Source organism: Durio zibethinus, chromosome 26 (assembly GCF_047325235.1).
Source record: "Durio zibethinus cultivar Kanyao isolate XHJ-2024 chromosome 26, ASM4732523v1, whole genome shotgun sequence".
NCBI classification, from domain to species: domain Eukaryota; kingdom Viridiplantae; phylum Streptophyta; class Magnoliopsida; order Malvales; family Malvaceae; genus Durio; species Durio zibethinus.
In genome coordinates, this window is record NC_143187.1 from 4,275,518 (window position 1) to 4,301,754 (window position 26,237).

Here is a 26,237-nt window from a genome sequence, read left to right on the forward strand (position 1 = left end):
GGTAAAAACCAAAAATGGTCTAATCGGCATAGATTTTTAGGTAAAGCTTTGATTAATAAAGAAAGTGTTCCCAAATTAAAACTTTTCATATTGGGAAATGAGGAATAGGAGAGAATCCATTAATTATTGAATACATGTTTGGATGTATAAAAATTTAAATCTTAACTATTATCACCAAGCCTTAAAATTGTATAAACATGTAAAAGAGTCATGCATTAGTAAGAATGCAAATTAATTACTAATTCTCGTACATTTTCAAAAAAAAAAAAATCTCAAATTATATTTTGGTACTACCTCAGTAAAAAGTTTAAAACGGCTTTCATGTTTGAGAGCATTTTTCTCATGCTCTCAACTCAAAAGTGTTGGCACTTGGCAGAGCTAATGCCTGAAAAAAAATGCTGAAGTCCAATTTTAATGTGTACCATAATCCTAACAAATGGTAATTTGATTCTCAAGTTTTATTACAACAAATGAATGGGTAAAGAGAACTATCATGAAAACATTCTCCCTTCACTTCATCAAAGTCACTAAAACCAAATAATAATAATAATAATAATAATAATAATAATAATAATAATGGTGAGAAGGTTCTGAAAAATTGAGGTTACAGATTCAAATCTTATAATGCATGAATTTGATTCAAGTTTATTTTATATTTATCTAATTGTACGTTGATTTTTTATTTTTATTTTTTATCTGATTTATGTAATATTTGAAGTTGATTTAATTTTTCTTGCACTTATAATTTGGTTAAAAAAAATAAGGAACAGACCCAGATTGAACTTTTCAGTTTGTCGTCACATTCCAGTAGGCTAATCAACCCAAAACCTCGAGTTGGACTGGATACACTGTGGGCTGATCAGCTGTTGTATATATTTTTTATAATTTGATAGTGGAGTTTTGGCTGGGCTCATCATCTCACAAGCTTCTTCCCTCTCTCTCTCTTTCTCACTCAGCCAACCCAGACTATATAACTTCTCTAATTTGGCATCCAAAAATGGATTGTTTATTTTTTTCAATTAAATGATTAGGTTAAACAACCCCCCCCCCCCCCCCCAAAAAAAAAAAGGGGATTTGAGCTTTTTTTTTCCCCCCATTTTGATACCTCTCTAGATTTTTACATGAGCTAGCTGCTAATAAATTGGATTTTACTGCAGTAAAAGAATTCGACACGCTTATAAAGTTGTTAATATTATTATTATAAAAGCTTGAATTAGTTTTGAATTAACGTCGCCAATTTCTTGCAGCTATGGCAACGATTAATTGTTGAAAAAAAAAAAAGGAAAACGAAGACAGTTCTCAAGTATTTATTGTTTCTTTTAGGGCAGGCGATCTCCTTGGAATTTTTATTCTTTTGAATGTTCGTCTTTTGTCGCTAAAAATTGCAAAAACAATGGAAAGTGGCTTCACTATTACATCGGTCCAAAAATTTTCACACCACGACATCAATGAAGTTTGATTTTCATTTCTTAGCTTGTCCTGTCTTTGTGTGTTATGATACAAGTTTTATTTTTTATAAAAAAAAAAATCTTATTTCGTTAGAATGTCTAACTTGCACGGACTAAATAATTTTTTGACCTATAAAACTTTTTTTATTGAAAAAAAAAAGAAAATGGATGAAAAATTAATTGCAAATTAATTCATAATTTTTTTATGAAATTGAACTATTCTTTGGTAAGATTTTTTTAAAACATAATTTGAAATATAAAAATTTAAATTTCATAAAATAATCATATGAATTAATTAAATTAATTTTTAATTTTTTATAAAATTTTTCGTATTACCTTGATCTTAATTAAGACGTAGTATCATATATAAGATATAACGTCAAATCACAAAGGATAGAGTTTAAATTAATATATGGTGTGTCCAGGTAATCCCATATGATTGGAAACTTTGTAATCACGAGGGTGGCTAGCTACTATGCTTGACTTTAGACATTAGTGGTCCAAATTGTTTACGGTTCAAGACTCTATCAATTTTAATCCTAAGAAAATCGCAAATTCCTTTCCTTCGCTTTAATTTGCTTCTAAATTTACCAGAAAACGTGAAGAAAAAAAATCAGGAATAAACTTTTCTTATCTTCAAGTAAAAGCTTGCTTATAAATTAGTTAATTTAAATAACTACAATTTTCTTTCTATATTTTTTAGTTTTTTCATATTTTTTTAATACATAAAATTATAAATATTAAAATTAAAATTTAATGAATATTATTTTTTAATGACTATAAATACAAATTTAATATAATTGGATAAATAGAATCTTGGATAACATCGAAGGATGGGTGGCAGTTGCTGGTCTGATTATAGCCAAGAAAAAATGTTGATTTGATGTGGGACTGACTTGAGCAATTTGTCCCCTTCACCGTTGAAAATTTGTGTGGTTCATACTGTTACAACCCTTTTTTTTTTTTTTTTCATTATTATATTATGTTTTATGGTGTCAAGAAGAGATTTGAATTTCATCAATTTACGAAAAAAAAAATCTAATTAAAAATAGTCATAATAATAAAAATAAAACAATGATTGGATTCCAAATTAAATTAATATGGCACATCACTTTCTTTCACTTTTGGTGATATTTTTATAGATCTGATGCCTATATTTTTTTCTTTCTTTTCTTTTATAGTGAGAGAATTGACATTGGATTTTTCTTCAAGAAAAAAAAATGTGGTTAGAATTGTAAAGACAAAATCGAAATTTTTTTGAAGGTCGAGGGTCATTATTATACATAATATGTTTTAATCATATTAATATGATATTTTTTTAATTTTAAAATATGTAAAAAATTGAATTTTAATTATTTTAAAATAATATTTTATTAATAATTTTTTTTAAAAAAAATTTAAAGATAAATAAATTATTCAGTCATTCAAATTATGATAAAATATATCGTATTTAATAATCTAAAAAAAATAATTATAAATAGTACATTCAAAATAAACTTAACAAATTATAATTGATAATATTCAAATTTAATACTTTTTTATTAAAGAGAACGCACTTAATTGATTAAATCAATTATTTATTAATATAAATTATATTAATAATATGAATCTCAATTTAATCTTTATTTATGCGTTATTTTTTTTTAAATAAAAAAATATGTTAAGATGTTGCTACTATAAAAATGAGAGATTAATATGAATATAGAAGATATGTTACGATCTTTTCTTTTTGAGAGAAATTTTTTTCAATTTTCTCCGAAAAAAAAAAAAACATAATTCTTATAAAAAAATAATATCAAAATAAATCCATAAGTGATATTATGGAATTACTCGCACTAAACTCGTATGCTTAAATTGAATCTAAAATTTTTATTTTTTAAAATAAATTACCCTCGTTGGCTTTTAAAGTGTTTTCACACTTTAAACACAGTTTCCTTTGGGAAGAGGAAAAGGATAAAGTTAAATCCAGCACCAATACGTGCAAAAGTTAACTAATGCAAATGGCTTTTCTTTATAGAATCCATGTTCACACCCCAATAAAAGTTTTACTTAGTATTTAATCTCGTCTCAAGCTGATAAAATAATAATAGAACTCATGTTCTCACATTTTTTTGGATAATTTTTTATTGTTGCGTAGTGTATAATGAATATCAAAATTTTAATTTTTATAATTAAAATTTACTTTTAATAACTTTAAATATAAAAAAATAAAAAAAAAATCTCAAAGTTCACCTTCAAGATAACATACTTTTTCATGCCAATCCCTACTTTTTTCCTTCATTGTAAGAACAAAAGGAAAGAAACCCTTTGTTTTTTTTTTCTTGCAGACAAATCAAAAAGTTCACAAAGCTAGACTTTGTAATCAGAATTGCTAGCTTTGCTTTAGCTTCATCCTTTTTTTTCTCTCATCATCCAAAGAAAAAAACTCCAAAATTTTGGCCACGTGTCATGTATGAAAACACCAATCAATTGCCTTCACCTGTCCATACCAATGTAGCTTTAAACTTTTTTTTTTTTTTTGAAAATTTAGCTTTAGCCTTTTGTCCTAAGATAAGGTTCTTTTATGATTGGGAAAATATAAATGGCTCAAATTATTAAATATAATGGATAATGTTGTCCTAAAATCAACATTATCTTTGCTATATGTCATGCATTTATTCTTTTCTTCCTTTTTTTTTTATTTTCCGATTTATTCCCACGTGACAAAGGAAGCTTTCAATTGGATTTATTTTCAAGATATGTTATCCAAAATTTTTAAATTAAAATTTAATATGCCTTTACGTTAATTACATATAATAACGAGTTTTGAGTAGATTATTTTGAATAATATATATTTTTAAAATTTTGAATAATATATATTTAAAAAATTTGTAATATTATTTTTATATATTTAAATACATTTAAATATAAAATACTTATTTTATTTTGTAAAATTTTAAAAATAATAAAAAATATAATTCAATTTTTTTGGAATCATTTTTATTCTTTCACTTCAAATTAAAGAAAACAAAATCAAATTAAACATTTAATATTTTAAAAAATATAAATCAAACATAATATTATTATTTTAAATTAATTTTTAATTTTTTTTACTCTAAATTACCCATGGCATAAAATGGTTTGGATAGAGCTTTTTTTGGACAACGACCACACATCGATGTATTCATCCTTATGCCCATTACAACTTTACAAGCAAAAGACTTTGAAAGACATAATAATTACTTAATATTCCAAAATTCTAATGGATTAGGAAAGATTAAGAAAACGAAAAAAATCTCATCATCCCTTCTCGTACACGTATATGGTGATCCATGAAATCAATCCCAACAAAAAAGCAAGATGGGTACATTTGATGCCACGCGGCACTCTTTAAGTGGTCCAGTAGTTTCCCAATTGGGTTTCTAAGAGTCCAAATTGATTTAAAACACCTTCATACATGTACATACATGTATCAAACCAAAGTGGTAATAAAATGGGGGCAGTTTGGTCATTAGAAATAAGATGATTTTATGACAATAAACGTTGGAACAATGAAATCTTAAAAATTTTATCCTGAAAATTTAATCAGATTTGGTGAAATTGTGCTGCCTATTTTACATCCTGACCGTCCGTTTCCAAAATTATGGAAACACTAACGTCAGCTTCAAGTTTCATGTCGGAAATCTTTGCCAATGACTTTTATATCCAAAAAAGAAAACACAAGCTCATGTTTCAACAAGCTTTATTAATTTTTTTATATACAAGGGAGTTGGATAATGATTTATTAGTGTTTTTAACAATTAATAAGGTAATAATTATGATTTATTTTATTATAAAAAGCAAATATAAAAAAACCTAAAAATTATCATATTTTATATTTGGATTTTATTATCTAATTTAATTTTTTTTATAATTATTTATAAAATAATATTTTTGAAATCAACATATTAATTGTCAATTATTGCATTTAATGAAAGTGTTATTGTAAGTAAAATAATAAGTAATCTTAAAAATGTTAACAAAATTCTTTACTGTCATAGGTAATTATTTTCCAAGAAATTTGATTTAATTTTTGGAAAACCAATTTGAAAAATCCGAATCAACAGGAACATGCGCAAACACGATGGCCCAAAAAAAAAAAAAAGCAGGACGTTATTTTCCACTGAAGGCCGAATCCGTCATTTCATTTATCTCCAATGAGCGATCCACAGTGGTCCTCTAATCTTCCACCTCTGATCTAAATCACAAAATTCCAAAAATAACCTTCCGTCTCCTTTCTTCCCCCATTTTATAATCCTCTCAACTTCGTTTCCATGCAACCTCGGCCTCTCCCTTCTCTCTAAAATATCTCTCTTTCTCTCTCTAAATCTATTAAGTTTTAATTAATCTATATTTATTTTCCAATCATATTGACAAGTAGATAAATAAGTTTAGCTTTTCTTTTCTTTTTTGGTTTTGGCTCGGGCGAGTCATGACTCGGCGATGCTCGCATTGCAGCAACAACGGCCACAACTCCCGCACGTGTCCCACGCGCGGTGGCGGCGGAGGAGTGAAACTATTCGGCGTTCGTTTGACGGACGGGTCGATAATCAAGAAAAGTGCGAGTATGGGAAATTTGTCGTCGGCGCACTACCATAGTTCGTCATCAGCCGCCCCTTCGCCTAATCCGGACTCTCCTTTATCGGATCACGTCCATGACCCGAACAACGTGCCCGACGGCTACCTTTCTGATGACCCCGCCGCACACGCCTCAACTAATCGTCCCGGAGAAAGAAAGAAAGGTGATTAATCTAAAACGCCACGTTTTTACTTTTTTTTTTTCTTTTTTTAAGGGATTTTAATGTTGTTTATTTGAATTTTAAATTTTTAGTTGTTTATTAACATATTTCATTTTGTATTTATGAGAGATAGAATTTAGAGTTTGTTAATGATCAACCTTTTTTTTTTTTAGATTTATTTTTCTTTACAAAAAAAAAATTCTTTAAGCGTGCTAAGTGTTTTATTTTTACTGGCAATTTATTAATTTCGCAATTTCTTTATCGTATATTAAATTCTTGATTTCTAGTAAAAATTTTGTCTAAGAAAATTAAATTGCCAAGTTTATTTTCCTTTTTTTTTTTTTGGTCTCGGGTGTTAGAAAAATTATTTGGAGGTCATTAGTATGGGGAAATGGTCTTCTTTTGTTTACTTTTTAGATTAAAGTTGTTTATATATACCTTTAATTTTTTTAATGATATTAAAAAAGTAGTAAATAGGAAATGAACAATTATCCCAGCACGTGCATTAAGCTAATAAAGTTGGAGAAAAGAGATTAATTCTTGCTTTGGTCAATTTCTTTGATGTACTGAAAGTGGGTACTTTTGTTTTCCCCTGTTTTCGAATATATATATATATATATATATATATATCTTTTGAAAAACTTTATATGTTATTGTTATGGATAGTTTGGCCTTTTGGGGGCCACATGAATAAGGGATATTAGATAATTGGATTCATTGTAATAGTTTAATCTCTTTTTTACTTCACCATGTTTGAACCGTGAATGGAGCTTTCAAGGTAAAATTGTTTCTGAAAAATTATTGTTTATAGGAATGCGAGCTTTCCTATTTCAGGGTGAAAAGATAAAGTTTGGATTGTGCTTTATGGTTCTGGGACATGTTTGTGTTATATCATGATCTCCACTTATTTTTTAGGACAGATACGTAACTGCCAAGAGTAATCTTGGGAAAAAGAAGTCTTTAAGCTGTCCTAAGTGGCTTATTAGCCTCGTTTGCATGTCTGTGCATGTATGAGCAGCTGTACATAAACATCAACGCTTGGTACATGATGTGAAGCTAAATTGATATTTTTGGTTTCAAGTTTGCTCAGTTTTTGTATTGCGTTCATCAAATGGCTTTTAGAAAGAACTTATAGCAGAAGAGTGTTTAGAAAATGAGAAGTGCCGTCTCACTAATAGGTATACTTATAGGCTTAATTTTAGACTAAAACCTCCTATAATGAACATTTAGCTCTGAAACTGATATTGCTATGATTTATGCTTGCTGATTTCAGTTTCCCTTGATAGTTAGTTTCCTGATAGAATTCTCATCCTTGGGAAAAAGAAAGTAGTTTCTGGGCAAGAGCTGGGATTCCTTTTCAATTTTAGTTGGCTGTCTTTTATGTGGGTTGTTTTGTTCCATATGGTTAGGGTAATTTTAAGTCTTATATTAACTTTAATTGTTGGAAAGGACACTATTTGATGCAGATTGTGTTGAATAAGTTGATTCTTACCTTGTGGCATGAGTTGTTTGAGTGATCCATAAGTAGGCTTCTTTATAAGTAAAATGAGAGTGTATAGTAGTGTCTGGGAAGATTGAGGCTTCAACAGTGTCTTACCATATTGGTTTGGGAAATTGGCTTATGCCTGTGAACTCAGAGTGGCATATTCTGCTCAAATTTCTGGAGCGAACTTTGATCTAGTCAATGCAATATGATCTTGTATAGATATTTCAATTTCGTCAGTTTCTTCAAATATATATTAGAATTGCATTGAGTTTCATGAAATATGTGGATTATGTTGCTAGGTAGGAAGCAGCAATTGATTTGCTCTTATTTTTAGGTGATTCCATCACCTATTTTCTTCCTTTTGTCACAACTGATGAGAACATCAAAGTCCACTGGATATACCTCCATCAGTGCAGGTATTTGGGTAACTAGTTTTCATTCTGGTTATCATTTTGAAGTACTTATTTTAGTTATATGCATTATTTGCTTTCAAAGCAAGGTATGATTTTCCAAGCAGGTTAAAATATTGCATTGTTACTGCTTGAACATTAATGGTTAGTTGATCCTTTGTAGCTTATAACTTCGAGTCTCCCATAATAGAGGACTGAAGAGGACGGGATGGGTTATCAGTTTAATTGGTGGGATGGAAATATATGTTGACTTAAATAATTTATTGATTCTTAGCTATGATATTTGGAGATATCCACTTAAAATTTGATTGCTTTACAGGTGTTCCATGGACTGAAGAGGAACATCGGCTCTTTCTAATTGGCCTCCAGAAATTAGGGAAAGGGGATTGGCGGGGTATAGCCCGAAACTTTGTTATGTCAAGGACACCTACTCAGGTAGCCAGTCATGCCCAGAAGTATTTCATCCGTCAGAGTAATGTTACCCGAAGAAAGAGACGTTCAAGCCTTTTCGACTTGGTTCCAGATGATATGGTTTGTCTTGCTCTATGTTGTTTTAGCATTTGCAAAGTAGCAATACAGTCTATTATGCACATCAGATTTGGCATGCAACACAGCCTATCTGCACTCAAACACTTGATTCTAGAGAAGATAAATTTGTAATCGTGCAAAGGAGAATATCTCCATCCAGTGTCCATTACTGAAGGGATTTAACAAGTAGCATATTGTGATCTTTGTCTAAAGATGTGCATGTAGAAATAAAATGATCAACGCTCTGTAGCTGAGGAGATTAAAAGCATATACAATCTAAGTTAGGGGGGATGAGTTGGTTGTGAATGGCTTTAGGTTGCATTATTTGGGCTCCGTGTTGTTACTTTTGAGTCAATTTGATTTTGACTTTCGTGCAGGTTGAGATTAACCTTTGTCGTATTTTCTTTGCTAACAAATAACAATTGATTTTGGTTTTATGTCAGATTTGGGTTCAGGTTGTTTTAGTTTTCATTTCAATTGGTTCATGCTGTTGAATTGTGATTAAATTTGGGTTGGGTGCATGTGTTTTGGCTGCGCTAGCTTCTAAATTTTCTAAACTAAATGAGCAGTTTTTTTTTTTTTTTACCGTCGATTCTGGATGATTAACTTTTTTTTTTTTTTATTCTTTTGCAGGCTACAGATACACCCACAGTGCCTGAAGAACAGGTTTTACTGCCTTCTTCACAGGTTGAAGAAGCAGGTAATGCAAATTCAATACCTTCATTAAATCTCTTTCTCAACTCTGAATTTGAGCATCGACAAGCTGCAGCACAAGAAACAGTTAAAGAAACTGAAGAAACCATGATTGGATCAAGTGGATTTACACCAATGGCCCCTGGTTTCTTCCCACCTTATGCACCTATTCCTTACCCATTTTGGCCGCCAAATCCAGCCTCTCCTGATGACGAGAAGGGCAGAGCGGCGTCTCAACATCAAGTACTGAAGCCAATTCCATTGCTTCCAAAGGAACCTGTCAATGTAGATGAACTAGTTGGTATGTCTCAGCTTAGTATAGGACAGACTGAGAATGGCCATAGAGAGCCTTCACCGCTATCCTTGAAACTACTAGGAGAACCATCGCGACAATCAGCATTTCATGCTAATGCACCAGTTGGTGCACAGATTTGAGCAAGACTGGTGCTATTCAAGCCGTCTGAACTGCAGGGAAGGAGGGTGGTACTTCTATCTTATTTTGGTTAATATTTTTTGCATTACCATATTTTCTACATTGTATTTAGTTCTATTTTTTGATAGAATGAAATTTCTGGGTCCTTATAACATTGGTTAAGATCAATTTCTGGGAAATATTTATTCATTCTAACTATTAACAGCTAGTAGTCCTAGTAATCAAATGGATTTGGCAGTGGATGCCTTGGTCTCATACTCTCGTATCAAGTCCTTGTATAGTAGCTTTGACTTTTACACACTATTGTCCTGGCTATTTCCTTATTGCTTGCAAATATTATAGGGAATATTTTAATTGCGTTACTTTTTATCCAAAAATTCAAAAAGTTGAAAGGGTGATGACAAAGTTCAATAAAATTAAATATTAGTGACAAATTGACATTAATCCTAAACTTTATCATATTTATTTTATAGAAATTGAATTAAGTTGTTGGTACCTTTTCTGGACCTAATCTTTGACTAAAAGCAATATTTATTATTCTCATTATCAAATTAATTTTAATCGACCCTCCTTCCTTCTTTGAAGAATGTGAGAGACCTAACAAATCAATAAATGAAATCTACAAAATGCTACTGATTCACAGTTTCCAATATTAATTTCGAGGGTATAACTATAGCATCCCTATTTCTACCAAAAACCTTATCTTAAAACAATGTACCTGGTAATTTAATTTTTAATTAATTAATTAATGAAAAATGTGGTGATTATGGACTTTAACATCTGATTAACCAATAACGAAACGACACGTATTGTTTACCGACCAAAGACTTTGGTACATCAGCCTGTTTGTACCTTGGCTTCGCCCTCGTCAATTCAAACGAAAAATGTGTCACTCAGTCCTTGAAGGTGCGTGGCTGAGTTGTAAGCACAGCAGCCAGTCTTACCAAATCAAACCCTGCCTGCCATGGAAGAAAATTCTATTGCTTGGCACCTAATCATTGGAAGTTCAGTTGACATTTGCTTCCATGACTGTAACATTAACTCTTTGCCATGCAACGTAGAGAGCGTCTGCCATGTATATTTACAGCTCTTGCCACGCGTTGCTGCAAACCCTTTTACTTAACTCCCTTACCATCGTTTCCTCTAAACTTTTGTTCTCTGATTTTCTCCTCTCCGTCTTTGTCTTAATTTAATCTCTTTCAATGGCAAGCGTGTCCACCGTCATGAATGAACATACCCTCCAGAAAGACACCATCACCACCACCGTTGAGGACTCCAACCCAAAACCAATGAATTCCAATAAAGCCAGTTCCACCACCACCATTGTCCTGATCTCCACCGATAGTACCAATGGAGTTGTTGAGACTGAAAACACTAGTTCTGCTGTGGTTACAGCGGCGTCAGACAGCTGTGATACCAATTGCAAAGACATTGTTGGTCTGGAAGGCAAAAGGGCTGCAAAATGCATTGGGAGAAACAACAAAGGAGTGTCGTGGGGATTCTGCTTGGAGCAAGGAAGGCGATCGACAATGGAGGATGCAACGGCGGTTCATCCAGCGTTTATGGAGGTTTGTTGCAAGGATGTTGGTGGGTGTACAGCACCCGAGTGTAAATACTCCTTGGAGAAATCGCCGGTGCATTTCTTTGGCATATTTGATGGGCATGGAGGTGACCAGGTAAATTAACTCATCTATCTCCTGCATGTTGACAAATTAAAATCTTTATATATACATACATATTTAATGTATATGCAATGGTTCTTTTCATTCGATGATTAAAGCAGAAGGTCTATGATAAAATGAATGTGGCTTTCGTGATCATATAATATATAGTTTTTATTTTATATATGACGGTTCATGTGTAGAACAATTCATACTATATATATTTATATATATATTCCTTTTTTCATTAAAAAATACAGCATCAATTGGGATTTTTTAAGTTTTTTTTTGAAGTCTCATGGAAGGAAACAACGTTTGAAACTCTTATTTTAAATGGTTTTAATTTTCATTTCTATTATTGTTAAGTATTGTTTCATTTATTAATCACTTTTTTTTATCATGTTAAAAGTTAAAATAAATTGAAAATTTATACCCATAACGATTTGAACGAGAAAAGTAGAATCACTACTTTCTTTTTCCTTTTTTCCTTTTTTGTTTGGGGAGTGAGAAATTGAAATGGCACCACCTTCTTTTTTGGCCATTTTCAATTGACAAGCAAAACAAAGTCAAACTTGTTTCTCACCAAGTCAAAGAATCAAGTCAATTTAGGCTATGCCAGCCAAATTGACCTGCAACGTGGCCTTTGAGGCACCGAGCTGTTAGCTATACTCAATGACAGAGAGGCACTCTGATTGACACGTGTTCCAAAGAGACAAAATAAGGTAAGCTCTTTTGTCTTCAAGTGGAATCGCTCTTTTTGGGTCTTCGATCACTTGGGCCCCCGAGTGAGTAAATGACGACCAGCCGTTTTTGTCTCGTTCCTCTCTGTTTTTTGGGGGAGGGGAAAGTGATAGATTACGCGATCTGACAGCGCGTGGTCTGCGCAGCCAGTCGGTCGATTTGGCGGCGGTTGGAAGTTGGAACAGTTGCATGCCCACGGCCAGGTCCGGTCTACTTGTCACGGATCATTGAAGGCCCAAAACAAGTCAAAATTGTAACATGCAAAACTTCAGAGTCAATCTTGAAAAGAAAAGAAAATTTTGGGTATATTTGCAATTTCAACACTCTACTGTTGTTAGGACTTGATAGAAAAGATTAAAAAGAGGGTGTGAAATTCCTGAAAGGCAATTTCTTTTCTGTTAAAAATTTCAATTCAAAACCCAACGTCTCTTTTGTCGAAGTTTTTACTATTTACACTACTGGCGCAAGGCTTTCCCAATTTGGTCAGTTTCTTCCCTCGATAATTAAAAACCCTAAAATTATAGCTTCAAAACATCTAAAAGCCCTATGTTTATTCCTGGTGAAAAAAAAATGGGGGAAAGCAAGAGAAAACGAAAAGGAAAATTTCGCCAATAAGGTAACTATTTCACCCACATTCATTTCGATTCTAACTCTTGAAGTTATTTAAATTGATCGTTCTTTTTGTTTTAAGGGTTTTCTTCTTTGTGGAATCAGGTGAATTAGAAGTGGCTTAATTATTTGTGTTTAGGACATATTTTAAAGTTTCTTTAAATTTTTTTTTGTTTATTGATTGAAATTTATTTTTTCCATTGTTGATTTTCTTTGTTGTGCAATTAATATAGATCCCTACATGATAATTGATGAACAGCGCCTTGAGCTTTTTCTTAAAGATATTATAATATATATATATATATATATATATATTGAGCATTGATGTTGTGATACCAACGGGAAAGTTTGCAAAATTTGTACTGGTTTAGTGCATCTGTTTGTAAAAGGTCTTTATGGTTGTGTGGTTTGAAGTTGTCAGATGCAGGCATTTGTCTTCGAGGATTGTTGTCGTAGCAAGTTATGGGGGCTGCTTACAAGGAATGGAGTGCTATAAGTGGTTGGATTTTTGCATTGTTTATTAGAATTTTCAATGTTTATTATAAAATGGAGCTCAGTTTTGGCTGTACAAGCATGCATAAGCCTTTGTATAAATGTGTGGAAAATTTATTATTTGATTTTTGTTGATTATTATGCTAATATTTGGAAATTAGGTACTCTTGGTCTCTTTATGTATAAAATAATACATTTAAAGACTTTGCTTAGTAAAGGGAATCTATTAGCTAATTGGTAAAGTAAGAAATATCTTGTGATGTTTTTATGTGATATTCTACTTAACAATTGGTGGAACTTGCTTTGCTATTTGCATTTGTAATGAGAGGCTGTGAGTGAAACTTCTTTGGGCCTTTTTGCATGACTAAACAAGTGACCTGCATTATGGCTATCTGATTGAGTGAAAGAGTACAATGCTTCCTCTTCTAACACATTTGAAGAATTTGGTTGATGTCTTTAATAGTTAAGGGTTTTTTTTTTTAATAACTATAACAATGAAAAGTTATTAGAGAATCTTTTTTCACCTTCCATTACAAGATAACCAGAAGGAGATGTGAGATCATTAATTGTAATTAACTAATTCGCTAAAGATTTATAAATTGGCAACATTAGGATAACTCAGATTTACTTTTGAGATGATGCGAAGTAATTAAGCTAGTAGAGTAAAAAAGGAAGACCCATCCTGGAAGAGACATTTTTTGAGGTAAATATTTAGTATCTTTATACTCTTTCCTGATGTGTTTCGAATTAGATTGTTATGAATTTGAGGTTAATTATGATTATGAAAATTTAAAATGACTAGCATTGACATTATTTGAAGATTTAAAAAAAGCGAAAGGGGAAGTGGAAAGTTCCATGCCTCCAGAGACCATTTTCCTATAAGATCAACATATAAGTTTGTCAAGGATAGGAAGGGGCATGCCTATGCTCAGAATGAGAATTGGCAGTGGATATGGAAACTGAAATGTCCAGAAAAATTCTGGATTTTTATTTGGTTACGTATGCGGGATAGAGTGATCAATAATGAGAGGTTCAGGAGAAATATCGTTGATAATCCATTATCAATTACATTTTTCAAGGGTTAGTGTGCCACAAACATGAAGAGTAGGGAGGGAGTGAAGCTTTGGATCATATTGTTCTAATTTATCCATGTTTGGAGGATGGGTGCACCATAAACATGAGGAGTGGATTTGAGCTATAGTCTTTGTATTAAAGCTTTTGGTAGAGAACTTAACCTTTGGTTATAGTATTTGTGTTTGTGATTTGGTATGTATGAAGATCTAGGAACTGGTCAGTCCTTGATAGTAGAAGGGGAAGGTATAAGGAAGTTCCTTTTAGGGCGGGAAAAATGGTTAGAAAATTGTGGTAACATTCAAGTTGGTGCTACCAGACGCAAATTGATCGTGCTGTTGGATAGCCCGGAGACCTCCCCTTGACAATGTGTTCAATTTAAACATGGATTGGGCAAAGAACGTTAGCACTAATTTTCTAGTTTTGGGGGCTTGATTGGAGATCATCATGGTAGCTGGGTGAAGGGTTTTATGGCTGGTAGTGGTGGAGTTGATAGTTTATTCCTGGATATATGGGCTTTGAAAAAGGTCTAACTGCTTGTCCAATGGATATGTAGATGATCCATTGTGGTGAAGTTGGATAAAAAGGTTTGGTTGGTTAGGAAAGGACCATCCGTCAGAGGATTTTATAAGATCATAAGTGCCTGATAAGGAAGGTTGAAGTTGTGGAGATTAGACATGTCTTCCATGAGGGAAATAAATGTGCTGATATGCTGGCATATGTTGGCCAACTACTTTATTTAACAAAGTGATTTTAGTTTCCCCTCTGAGTTAATTCTATGGCATGTTAGAGATGAAGGGTGCAGTGATCCTGCATGGTAGTCTTGGCTTATTAACCCATTTTTTACCCCTAAAAAAAGAAAAAAGAAAAAGAAAAGAATGATATCACATATACAGTTATTCTATGTTTTAAACAAAGTTATGATTCTTTCTTCAAAGGTAAGAAAATCTCCAATGCTTTAAGAAAGCCACTAACCTAATGAACGTTGGTAAAGTAGTCATTTACCAATAGTTCTCATAAATGTCTTTATAATTTATTGTGTGCTTTATTTGAAAGCAAATGTCAGCCCAAGAAGGGAAAGAAAGGCAAGAAAAGATGCATCAACATTATCAGTTCTCTAAAACAGCCTAGTCTTTTCTTAGCCCAAATTGAACTTGGATTCTACCATGTGATACCACAAAGTCATTATTGGGATGTCAATTGAGAAATATAGGACTAAATAACCACCAATTCCCTTTACTCCATTTACATTGATTTAGGTATAACATGACATTTTACTTGGTTGCATTTCCCTTTTGTGATTCAAGGCATGGTTTTATTAGAATTTCTACCCATTTGTATTACACTATCTTATTTGATGTTGCTGTTTTGATTCTTTTTAGTCATAATTGCCTCAAAATATATAAGTTTGTTCCTTGACGGTGCCATTGATGGATTTAGCTAAATTGTTAGTGTCTTTAGATCTTCTGTATATAACTTATCAAATAAAGACTAGTTAAGGTTTTCGTCCAATTTTCTCGTAGCTCAATCCTTAATAACAATCTTTATTTAGAACATGAGTCCAGCTCAAATAGCTAGATGTAAGTGTTGTCATTTATAATCTTACCATCTAAATTATTAACATGATTCTATTGTCTTTTGGGTCGGATTGTTAGCTTGCAATTTTTAAGTTGAAAATTTTTCACTTTATTTATGGAAATGTAAAGACTAGTTAAATTTTGTGCTCGATTTTCTCGTAACTCAATCCTTAATAACAATCTTTACTTAGAACATGATTCTAGCTCAACAACTATTTGATAGCTAGACTTAAGTGTTGTCATTTACAATTTTATCATCTAAATTATTAACATGATTCTATTATCTTTTGGGTCAGATTGTTAGCTTACAAATTTTAAGTTGAAAATTTTCCACTTACTTCATGGAAATATGTTTTCTTTTTTCTTTTTGAATGCTCATAATTGTAAAAAAACAAAGAATGATTGGTGGTGAAAGCTTTTGAAGTAATGAAGAGATAGTAGGAAATATGTTTAAGTTTTAGTTAAAACATATCCTTGATAAACTTATTTGTACTAATGCCTAAATTTATATCTTTTTGGTACAAGCATCAATTGCATTTAATAGCCTATGCTCGTTGCACAAAACATCAAATAGTTAACAGGCTTTAAATGTGTACAAATAAGGGAAGCTGGCTTGAGTTTGGCTCAATTGGGCCTTTAACGGGTTCACGCGCTAATCAAGCTCAAAAGAAGCTCCAATTTCCAAGCTCAAGCTCAGCTTGTCAAAAGATTGTTAGGCTAAAACCCTGCTTGTTCACGAAAATTTGCCAAGCTCTTGAGCATAGCTTATTTGACAGTTCTAGTAGGTAAGGCTTAAAAGTTAAATTGAAAGGGGACCCTCATGTCATTGAACGTTACAACTCTCACTTAAAGGTAGGAAATAAAAAGGGCAAGGTCTTTTTATCAGTGGCTTCTATTTTTTACCTTTCCTTTGCAATAGATGCGGAATTATAGGGTATTTTGTCACTATCCCCTAATCTCACATTTATGATTTCCGGTCTTTGAGTTATCGAGAAATAAATTTTTGGCATGATTTTGTTGTACTAACGGTGTTTGCTGATTTAAAGTTTTCCAATTGTGTGAATATCATGATCATTTTTTTTCTTGCACAAACAAATATGATGATCTAATTCCACTTAATTATTAAAGAATATCAAAATTGAAAATATGTAACTTGACTTGAGATTGTTGAAGTAGTGTCCATCTTTGAGTCAATGGAAAATAACTTCCTAGATATGAATTTTAAGGAACTGAGTATAATTTGTTGTATGTTACATGAGTCCTCTAATGATATAAATATTATATTTTAATTCAATTTCTATTTGAAGATATTAATGTTTAGGGCAGATGATTTTGTGTAGAAATGTTAAGTATCAGTAGGTTTTCTTAAAGTTGCAATAAATTTCATTTCTCTTTCACAGAAGGTCAAATAATTATAATATTAGTTATGGTGCATACAAACACCATGTCGTAAAGTAAACATTCTAAAAAAAAGAAAATTATAAAGAACTAAAAGTTATAGAGTAAAAGTACTCAAAATTAATAGTCTTTCTTTTTGCCTCATTAAACTCATAAATTGTCACAAGCAAGCCTCCAATGTGCTTATGAGCTAAGTGTAAGTCTAGCAGCTTGCATACGATTCAATCAAAATTTACATCCCTAGATGTACATAAACTTCACCAGAAGCAATAAGGATTGCCGAGTACTTTTCTAAGCAATTAATTTTTTTGTGTGCCTATCTTTTTATTCTCTCTTTTACTGCTCAGTGGTTATACCTAACTTTGATTCTTTGTTTCTTCATGTATGTTCTCTAATTTTTATCTTAGCCGACATTGCATTTCTACATGGTTAGCGGATACAGTAAGGTATCTCATATTTGAAATTGGACATGAAACATGATGTCTTTTTTAATGCTAAAACTATGCCTATCTTTGCTCTGGTTTGTGTGAGAATATGGCAGAATATTAGACTATAATGATTAAGAGAGTAGTAATTTTAGAAGTTAGTTCCATCTTGGAAGCAAATTCACTTGATCAGTTGTTCTTTAGAGTAAAGTAGACTGCTAGCTACTAGCAAGTTTCTTGCACAGGTGAAAGTGGTTTGATAACTTCTTAATATTGAAAATAACCCAAAGGTCTTAGTAAGTTATCTATCATTCTCGTTAGCAATATGTAAAAGAAATCTTTATGGTTTTTTGTAGCTCCTATTCTAACTCTTTGTAATTTAGTATTCTTGTTTTTCTCATCCCCGTGTTTTTTATTCTGTTTTATTCTTGCCTTACTGTCTAACTTACTTTATTGAGTATAAAACTCATTAAATTAAGTTATTTGTGTTTTTCTTGGATCTATTCTTGATGAAACCCTCCCCCCCGACCCCCCCGCCAAAAAAAAAAAAAACTCTTCTCTATTTAAGAGAAAATGTAAGTAAAACCATTTCATGCTGGGTATAGTCTCATGGTAATGGTTGCATGAACTTTCTCATTCCAAACTAGGTTTGTTGTGGTGATGCTTTTCTGGGTTTCTTTAAAACCTTTTGCTTTAAAGAACAACCAACACATGGTGCATTTGTCACTGTTTTGTATTTTTTTATATAATTTGACCTTTTATCTTTATTATTATATGTTTTCTTTGTCTTTTTCTAGGTCACACTCTCAGTTCCAGTTTACTTTTTAAATTAATCCGCTTTTCAAATTAAGACCATATACGATAATGGTCTTCTAAAATAGTTGAAAATGATGACAGAAAAATCATCTATGTAATCCCTATGATAGTGCATGACGTTGAATGCTAAAGGCTTCACTGCTTGAGTTTTCCTGTCTTCATATGCCATATTCTATTGTTTTGATGGAGACTAACTATAACATTTTGATAGTTCAGCTTTTATTTTATCAGTAGTTTCAAATGTTCTGACCCTATGATTTTCAAGTTGAATGTTAGTGTAATATGAATATTTATTATGATTTTTGACGAACTAGCTAGGACCACTAATCTATGTAGTGCTTTTGATTAAAAAATTGCCATATACTGGGAAGTTGCTCTTGTTTTTGTTTTGAAATGTGCTTGTAGTTTCTACCTCATGCAGGTAGAACAACATCATTTGTCTAGATCATTTTGTAGGGTCATAGATGTTTGAAGTGATAGTGGTGATCTTGATTTATATATATTTAGCTGGTCTTTCGCACATTATTATTCAAGTTAAAGAGGATTCAATTACTGAAAAACCTCAGCTCTGATGATATATTACTGTACATATTCTCTGGATTAAATGTATTTAACATAAAGTATACAATTTTGTAAAAAGTAGAGTATGAGACAAAGTCCAATTTGCTGGTGTAGCATATTTGTAAAACAAGTTTTGTCGTAGTTTAACTAGCAATTGCTTATCACCTGATAGTGATGGCCAATAAATGTAGAGCAAATCATAATTGATATGACTTTTCTCATTTGGATGGTGTTTTGCAGGTGAGTAACTATTGTGCAAGTGAGCTTTGTGAAATTGTGGCAGAGGAGTGGAAAAGAGGAAACACTTTAGATGGATGGAGTAAGAGGTGGGAGGTTGCGCTGTGCAAGGCTTTTGAGAGGGCTGACAATGCCTTCAAAGATGAGGTATTAGCACCCAAGTATGTTGGGTCGACTGCTTTGGTACTGATTATCTCGGCCTGCCAGATAATTGCTGCTAATTGTGGTGACTCTAGAGCTGTACTTTGTCGTGGGGCACGAGCAATCCCATTGACAGTTGACCACAAGGTTTCTCACTGTTTTTCAGTTTCATCTCTCCATTTACAATAGATTAAGGTTTTACATTCCAAAACTAAGGTCTTTTTCTTTCTCTCTCTTTTTTTTTTTCTTTCCTTTCTTCCTTTTATTTTGATTCTTTGCAGTTCTTGCCCTTTATTTGGGAAACCACTGTGTTAAGAGATTCTCTGGGCCCAATCCTCAACACTCTAAGATTCTTTTCTAAACCTCCTGCCATTCCAAGCGGAGAGATAAACAAATAGACTATTGCCATAGCATTGATTAGGACCATTCCTAGTGATTGACATGATTGAAGACCAAGAAGTAAATTATTTATCAGCCAATTGTTCTTCTTATGGCTTAGATTCAAGGATCCAGTCTCCTGATCTTCTGGAAAGGAAAAATGACTATACATTCTTCCTTTCAGTAGGATTAGAAGATTCTATCATTTATGGCATTTGAAGTCATCCCTTTATCTTGTTCTCTCTATCATTAGCAGTGATGCACTTATTGATTTCTGGTTAATACTCACTTATCAGAGTTGATATGAACTTCATTTTTTGTGTCAACAGGCATTTTACTTAGCGCTTTTTCTCATTGATTATTGTGTCAAGAACATTCATCTTTTTATGAAAAAATGAGAACTATTTGCATGATTTATCATAAGTATCAAATGCATTCCTACTTTATGAATAAAAGAGGAGTACTTTCATGATTTATATAAGCTACTACAGGCTTTACAATAATTTAAGCTGTTTTATCTTTGTCATAGTATCCAAAAGTATGGCCCAAATATCTCATCAGCTGATGGATATTTATTGCTGTCTCCTATTTATCTCTGACAAGCATACTCATACTTCGCTGTAAAGTGCAAATCTATACATTGTTTCCTGGTGCCTACGTTCTCTTTTGTCATCACTTTTCTACATATGTGGTCTTGTCTTTTTTTGCAGCTTGACCGTGCAGATGAGATAGAAAGGATCACTAGTAGTGGAGGTAGAATTCTAAACTGGGGCTGTTTAAGGGTGGAGGGAGTTCTTTCCATGTCAAGAGCAATAGGTTTTTCTTGCTTCTATACCGCCTAATTATTTTTTCATTTCCATTCGATGAGTAAGAGAATTGGTATACAATTTTAATTCATGTTAGTGATTTGTTTTTCAGCCAAAACCAAAAGGTTGTTAATTTTTGTGTTTGCTGAAATTCATTCTAATATTATAGCTATTCAGGCTTTGTTTTCGTGTCAAAGAATAAAAACTGGAGACATACAGTAAAACCAATCTGCAAGTATGCAGGAGCAGTATAGCAAATCCTATGTTGCTCCTACTCCATTTTTCCTGTACTATGTGGGGCATGACCCTCCAAATAAAGGAAAATTTTAGGGAAAATTGAACACACCCGTCTGGAGCATATACTCATGCATTTACTCATGTCTCATTCACACCAAGTCCAAGCATCATAGAGCAATTTATTAGATTGTAAAATAATGTATATGTTTTATCTTACCATAAGCACCACTTTCTTGTGTTTCCTTTTAGATATAGAGTAGACTATGTCGCCAATTTTATGACTTTTATGTATTGGATGACTCTTATCCAGTAAAAATGAAGCCCATTCCAGTGTCATCTCATATATTTTGTAACACATGTTTCTTGCTGTCAAGTTTCTTCTACCCAAATGGTTTTCCATAAGAATTGCAAAATTAAATCAGATGATTTTATATGTATCTACTAACTTGCATGTTGTAGTCTGGATTAACTGTTATCAAATGATAATGCAGTGTTTGTTCCCCCTCCCACTTAAATTCTGGTTGACCTAGAATCACATCTCAAAATTTGAAGCTATGTTAAGTACTAGTATTTTACCATTCAGCTGCATGGGTATCATATTATACTTCCTTTTATTGATATTATGTATAATTATTACATTATTAATTTGTATGGTGTGACTTTCAGGTGATCATGATTTGAAACCATGGGTAATTTCAGTGCCTGAAGTTACTTTCACGACTAGGACTGAGGAAGATGAATGCTTGATTTTGGCAAGTGATGGACTCTGGGATGTTTTATCCAACGAAGAGGTTGTAAAGCTAGCTCGCAAAGAATTGAGACAGCGACGGAGGCTTGTTGGGGTTAATGATAGTGCATTCCCGCCAGCTTGGTATGTTTCTCAGCAGGTTGTTAAGCAAGCTCTTGATGCATGTAGCTATGATAACGTGTCCATCATTGTTGTTGACCTGAAAATTCCAAGGATAAGGCATTAGAAAAAGCTTTGAAAGGTACTCTCTCTCTCTCAACACCCTTGCCTTCATTTCTCCTGGTGTTAGCTTAGGTGGTTATTGCTTATAATTGTTTCAGTTATGGAGTTGAAGCATAGACTACTTCCTATTGACAACTGTTATCTAGTATAGAATGGTCAAACTGGTTTATTCTTTTATGTGAGTGAAGAAGGTTGCAAAATGAATCGGCAGCATATAGGATAAGAGTACTCTGTTTTCTTTTCTTTTTTTTTTTCCTATTTCCCAAATTGTTTTGCATTATATTGAATGGTTTGTGCTAGCTGCAATCTTTCACTCTCTTGTTACCAACAACTATTTTTTGGCAGCTTATACCATGGCAATACTTATATATTTTGTTTACAAAGCTCATTATTATCTGAATTTTTTGCTGCTAGCTTCAGTCTTTGCTTTAGCCTCTATTTCTTATTAGATATGATATATGATATAAAAAAGAGACTGATCATAATAACATGTTTAAGAATTTCTTAGGCTGTGCCACTGCATAATTCCCTTCGTTTTAGAATGAGAATTCATCTTTAAGTTTTTATTTTCACTATTGCTACTATTTCTTAGGCTGTGCCACTGCATAGATGAGAATCTTGCTTTAACATCACCATAGAATATTTAAACCAAATGAATCTTTAAGAACGTCATTAAATTTATTAATTGTCTTGACAGGTATGTGAAGAAAGGAAAAGGGAAGACCTCATGATGTTGAAGATGATAAAGATAACAGTATTGTAAATAAAAAGGTGGTTTCTAACCTGGAAAACTTGAGGCTTATGCACCTGCCTTTGCTCTAATAAATGACTTTCAATGACAATATTGCTTTTCTTACCGAGAATACATTGATCTTCTCAATGGAAGATTTAATGGCATGCTTTTAAAGTTTTCATTTCAAAATGATCTTGCCTTTTTGATGATATCCTCCATCAAAATAGACAGTTTATCTAGTCGAATTAATGACCATCGCAAGACAGACAGGTTCATTTATATTTGATTAATTTTGAGAAACCTGAAAAAGTCAATTGTCGCTCAAATTTGAGAGACCTTTGATGACGTCTTTGACGGATTTAATAATAAGATTTAGTTGATAGCAAAACTGGTAATGACGAAGTTGATCAACGGCAGCCATGGCAACTGTTTATGCCTTTACCATTAATAGATGGATAGGTTTTTTTCGTGAATCGTAGGGTCTTGTATTGATATGTGAACATTATAGTACTAAAAAAAGGAGGAAGCAAAACAAAGCATAATTGAGTTTGACTGTGAGTGCTTATAGTGATGGGATAAATTGTTCAGATTGTGAACATTTTCCATTTCCACAGTCCGGAAACAGGCAGTCCTGGAATTAGGAAACAACATCAAAACTGAACCTCAAAATACTCGGCGACACAGCCAAAATTAATCTCTCGCCTGGACAACTGAGAATGTCATTTGAAAATGGTTGGCCTGGGCAACGGAAAGCGACACTTCCCCTTAACCCTGCGACCCTTCCCCTTAAGCCTGCAACCCTGGGTGAAGGCAAGGTTTGATATCAAGCCCTTGGACCTTAGTATAACCATCGAATAACTTCCCTAAAGTAAGCTGACTTTCATATATCATTTCAGTAGTTACCTCAGGGAAAACCTAACTGCTACATTTGTTGGCAGCAGGCAGGAAGAAAAAAAATGTCTTGAGCATTAGCCACTTGGCAGCACCATGGTTCTTTGTTTTGAATGCGATCCATGCTTTACCTGCTTTTTTTTTTTTTTTTGGCTGATGTGCTATCATCATATCAGTAATTCCGTGGCTCTATTCATCATTCGATTCTTCCTTTCTTTTCAGGTTTGTTAAGAGGATCATGTCTCATTCAGTTTATTTGGATAAAATTTTTGCGGACGGGAGCCAAAAGAAGCTAGCCTTGTAGTGGGGCTCGCTACTTTCAGTAATTGAAATAGAGAGATTCTAAAGAAGATGGGTAGAATTGATTCTGCAACAAGAATATCTATGGAAAGGTTAGTGAGAAAGCAGCCACAAAGTTAACTTCTGTATGATTGCATCAATGCCCACAAGTTAGGATTATTCCATTAAGCACATTCTTGAAGAAGAAAAAAAGGGATATTTTTCAAGAAGCAGACAGCTAATTCCTTTGACATGGCCATCCTTTGCCAACCAATTCCCTTTACAGGCATTGGCATGGCAAAACATGTTCTTTTCTTGTCATTGAATCTACCAGCTCTAATTTTTCAGCAAGAACCATTTCTTGTAAAAATCTAAGAGGAGACCAGAGATTTGAACCTTTGGAGCTTACCCCACCCATTTAGGAGTAATAATCACTGCAGGACTAGACCTGGATTGTTTACATAAACTTCATTGTTGATGAAAAAACAGTTTTGACCCTCAGGCACTTAGCTGCTAAAATCTTTTGATAGTTGCATTGATGCAGATCCGATATCAATTCCTGTTTTGGAAGTGAAGTGTGCATTAGTCTATGTCTTAACCATAACTCTGGTAAAACATTATCAGGAAATATCTGTGACAATGTGGACAAAGAAACATTCTTTTCTTGTATCTCTATGGAACTTCCTGGATCTGAATTTGCTGTTGTTAGATGGTTTCAGACAAGGAACATCTAGAAGCTACTTTTTCCCCATACCTTCCTTCATGGGAAGCCATAAGGTATTTAGACCAATCTAAGTACCAGAAGAATTCTGTTCTTTTTCAGGATTCTAATATAATTACAATGTCCTTGGAAACCATAATACTGGAGTATTGTCAAATTTTTCATCTTTTCTTTTCTTGTTGATAATAGAATAAATGAAATTCTTCCAGAAAAAGGAATAAGTAAAGGAAGATGTTATCCAAATAAGTAAAGGAAGATATTATCAATCTTTGCTTTCATAAAGATCTTGGCAAAGGGTTGGTTCAAGCAAGTTATATCAGTCGAATTCATGGTGAAAATATGTTCACAGGATACTGACAGTTACAGCACAAATTAACATGGAAAAATATGGTAGTCATTAGATTATTTTTCGAATAGAAATCTGACTTCGAGCCATATTATTGCTCACCTCTTGTATCAGAAAATGACAAAAAAAAAACGAAAAAAGAAACTTTAGCATTGCAATGTATAAACATATATTGCCCTGGAACAGAACTCAACTAAAGCAACTTGGAGCTGCATGCTCAATGGAGGAAATCCTCTCCCTTATTGTAGATTCAACCAGATAACTTAGATTGATATCAGATTTTTAATACAACCATCAAAATACCTTGTGCACTGAGTTTACTGACATTTTATTGAATTCAAGAATAATTCAGTAGACTATAGAGTACAAATCTTGCTCTTCAATCCTTCGGCTGGAAAAAGTAACAACCAGACCAGACTAAACTCTAATTGCTGGTTTACTGATGCAACTTTTTTTTAGTTTGAGGGGAAAGAACTTAGCTATGATGCTATCCCAAGCAAACTTAATAGTTGAAGTTAGGGATTTGATCAGTTCCTGGGTAGGATTCTTATCAACATAGGAGACAGTGATAGGAAAAAAGAATCAAAATTGATGCCCCAAAAAAATAAACACAAAATCATATTCTGATACTACTCCACCAACACCTCACAGCTTTTAACTCTTTTAACAAAGGGGTAGATGTGACCACACATGAAAGAGAGTGGGAGGAGGGAGAAGTAGTGTAAAATAGTTTATCTGTTCTCACTTGGGGGGGGTGGTAGAAGAATAAAGGCAGAATCTTTTCCCAAACACTTCCTGTCTTCTTTTTAACATGTTGCAAAATTTTGCAGGCACATAGACAGACATGACAAGGACCAATGAATGGAAAGAGTATATAAAGTTATTATTTCAATCATTATTGGGATTTTTCTGCCCTTGTAGATGATTTATTTTCCTCTTTTAGAAACTGAAAATGATTCTCTTTCTTGTTTGTCTGACCTCATATTGTTATTCTCCACCTGTCAAATCTCACCATTTTAAACAATTAACATATGCATCCGAATATTTGTCTCGATCAAGATCCCATGCTCAAACAACAACCTTCAAATCTTCTTTTCTCCAAATAAAGCTTTAATTATGGCACATTAATGCTATGATAAGATCCTATGTAGCTTAAGAAATATGCAGCTTATGGCCTTTCTGGTTGAGGGGTATAGCTTCCCATTTATGGTTCAGTCACCATTAAGCACTTTCTAAGCTTATACTATAAAGAATCCTTGTTCCCTTGCTGTAGGTTGCTCAATTAAATTGAGATATATGGCATATTTAAATACTTTATCCAGTCTTTCAAAGGCATACTTAAATCATTGGTTTATACTTTTAAACCTTTAATAATTCACCCGAAAGTTTAGT

The 26,237-nt window shown here is 32.8% G+C and overlaps 1 protein-coding gene and 1 pseudogene across 9 annotated transcripts; both read left to right on the forward strand.

The window, feature by feature from the left end:
* The first annotated feature begins 5,723 nt into the window (after positions 1 to 5,723).
* LOC111274564 (transcription factor MYBS3-like) lies at positions 5,724 to 10,010 on the forward strand (annotated as a pseudogene). The gene is made up of 3 exons (XR_016334000.1): positions 5,724 to 6,208; positions 8,421 to 8,632; positions 9,263 to 10,010. The product of XR_016334000.1 is annotated as a transcription factor MYBS3-like (transcript).
* Positions 10,011 to 10,479: 469 nt separating this feature from the next.
* LOC111274565 (putative protein phosphatase 2C 6) lies at positions 10,480 to 25,728 on the forward strand. Of its 8 annotated transcripts, none has more exons than XR_016333996.1 (7): positions 10,725 to 11,431; positions 19,347 to 19,631; positions 20,573 to 20,678; positions 21,572 to 21,894; positions 22,573 to 22,646; positions 23,722 to 23,891; positions 25,676 to 25,728. XR_016333996.1 is itself a non-coding variant. In XM_022859297.2 (5 exons), exons 1-4 carry the CDS (start codon positions 10,958 to 10,960, stop codon positions 21,877 to 21,879), a joined length of 1,173 nt encoding a protein of 390 aa, XP_022715032.2. In that variant the 5' UTR covers positions 10,485 to 10,957; the 3' UTR covers positions 21,880 to 21,894; positions 23,722 to 24,486. The 8 variants fall into 8 exon arrangements, 1 of the variants encoding a protein (XP_022715032.2); XR_016333995.1 differs by lacking the exon at positions 25,676 to 25,728 and adding an exon at positions 24,403 to 24,486; XR_016333999.1 differs by lacking the exon at positions 25,676 to 25,728 and having other exon boundaries at positions 10,480 to 11,431; positions 19,347 to 19,490; positions 20,573 to 20,615; positions 23,722 to 24,486.
* Positions 25,729 to 26,237: the final 509 nt, after the last annotated feature.

Bases quoted from the DNA above. Each gene is read 5' to 3' on its own strand.
- LOC111274565 (XM_022859297.2), top strand. From the start codon at position 10,958: ATGGCAAGCGTGTCCACCGTCATGAATGAACATACCCTCCAGAAAGAC. The intron at 19,632-20,572 runs GTTTCTCACTGT...CTTTTTTTGCAG, and splicing joins CATTGACAGTTGACCACAAG to CTTGACCGTGCAGATGAGAT. The intron at 20,679-21,571 runs GTTTTTCTTGCT...TGTGACTTTCAG, and splicing joins TTCCATGTCAAGAGCAATAG to GTGATCATGATTTGAAACCA.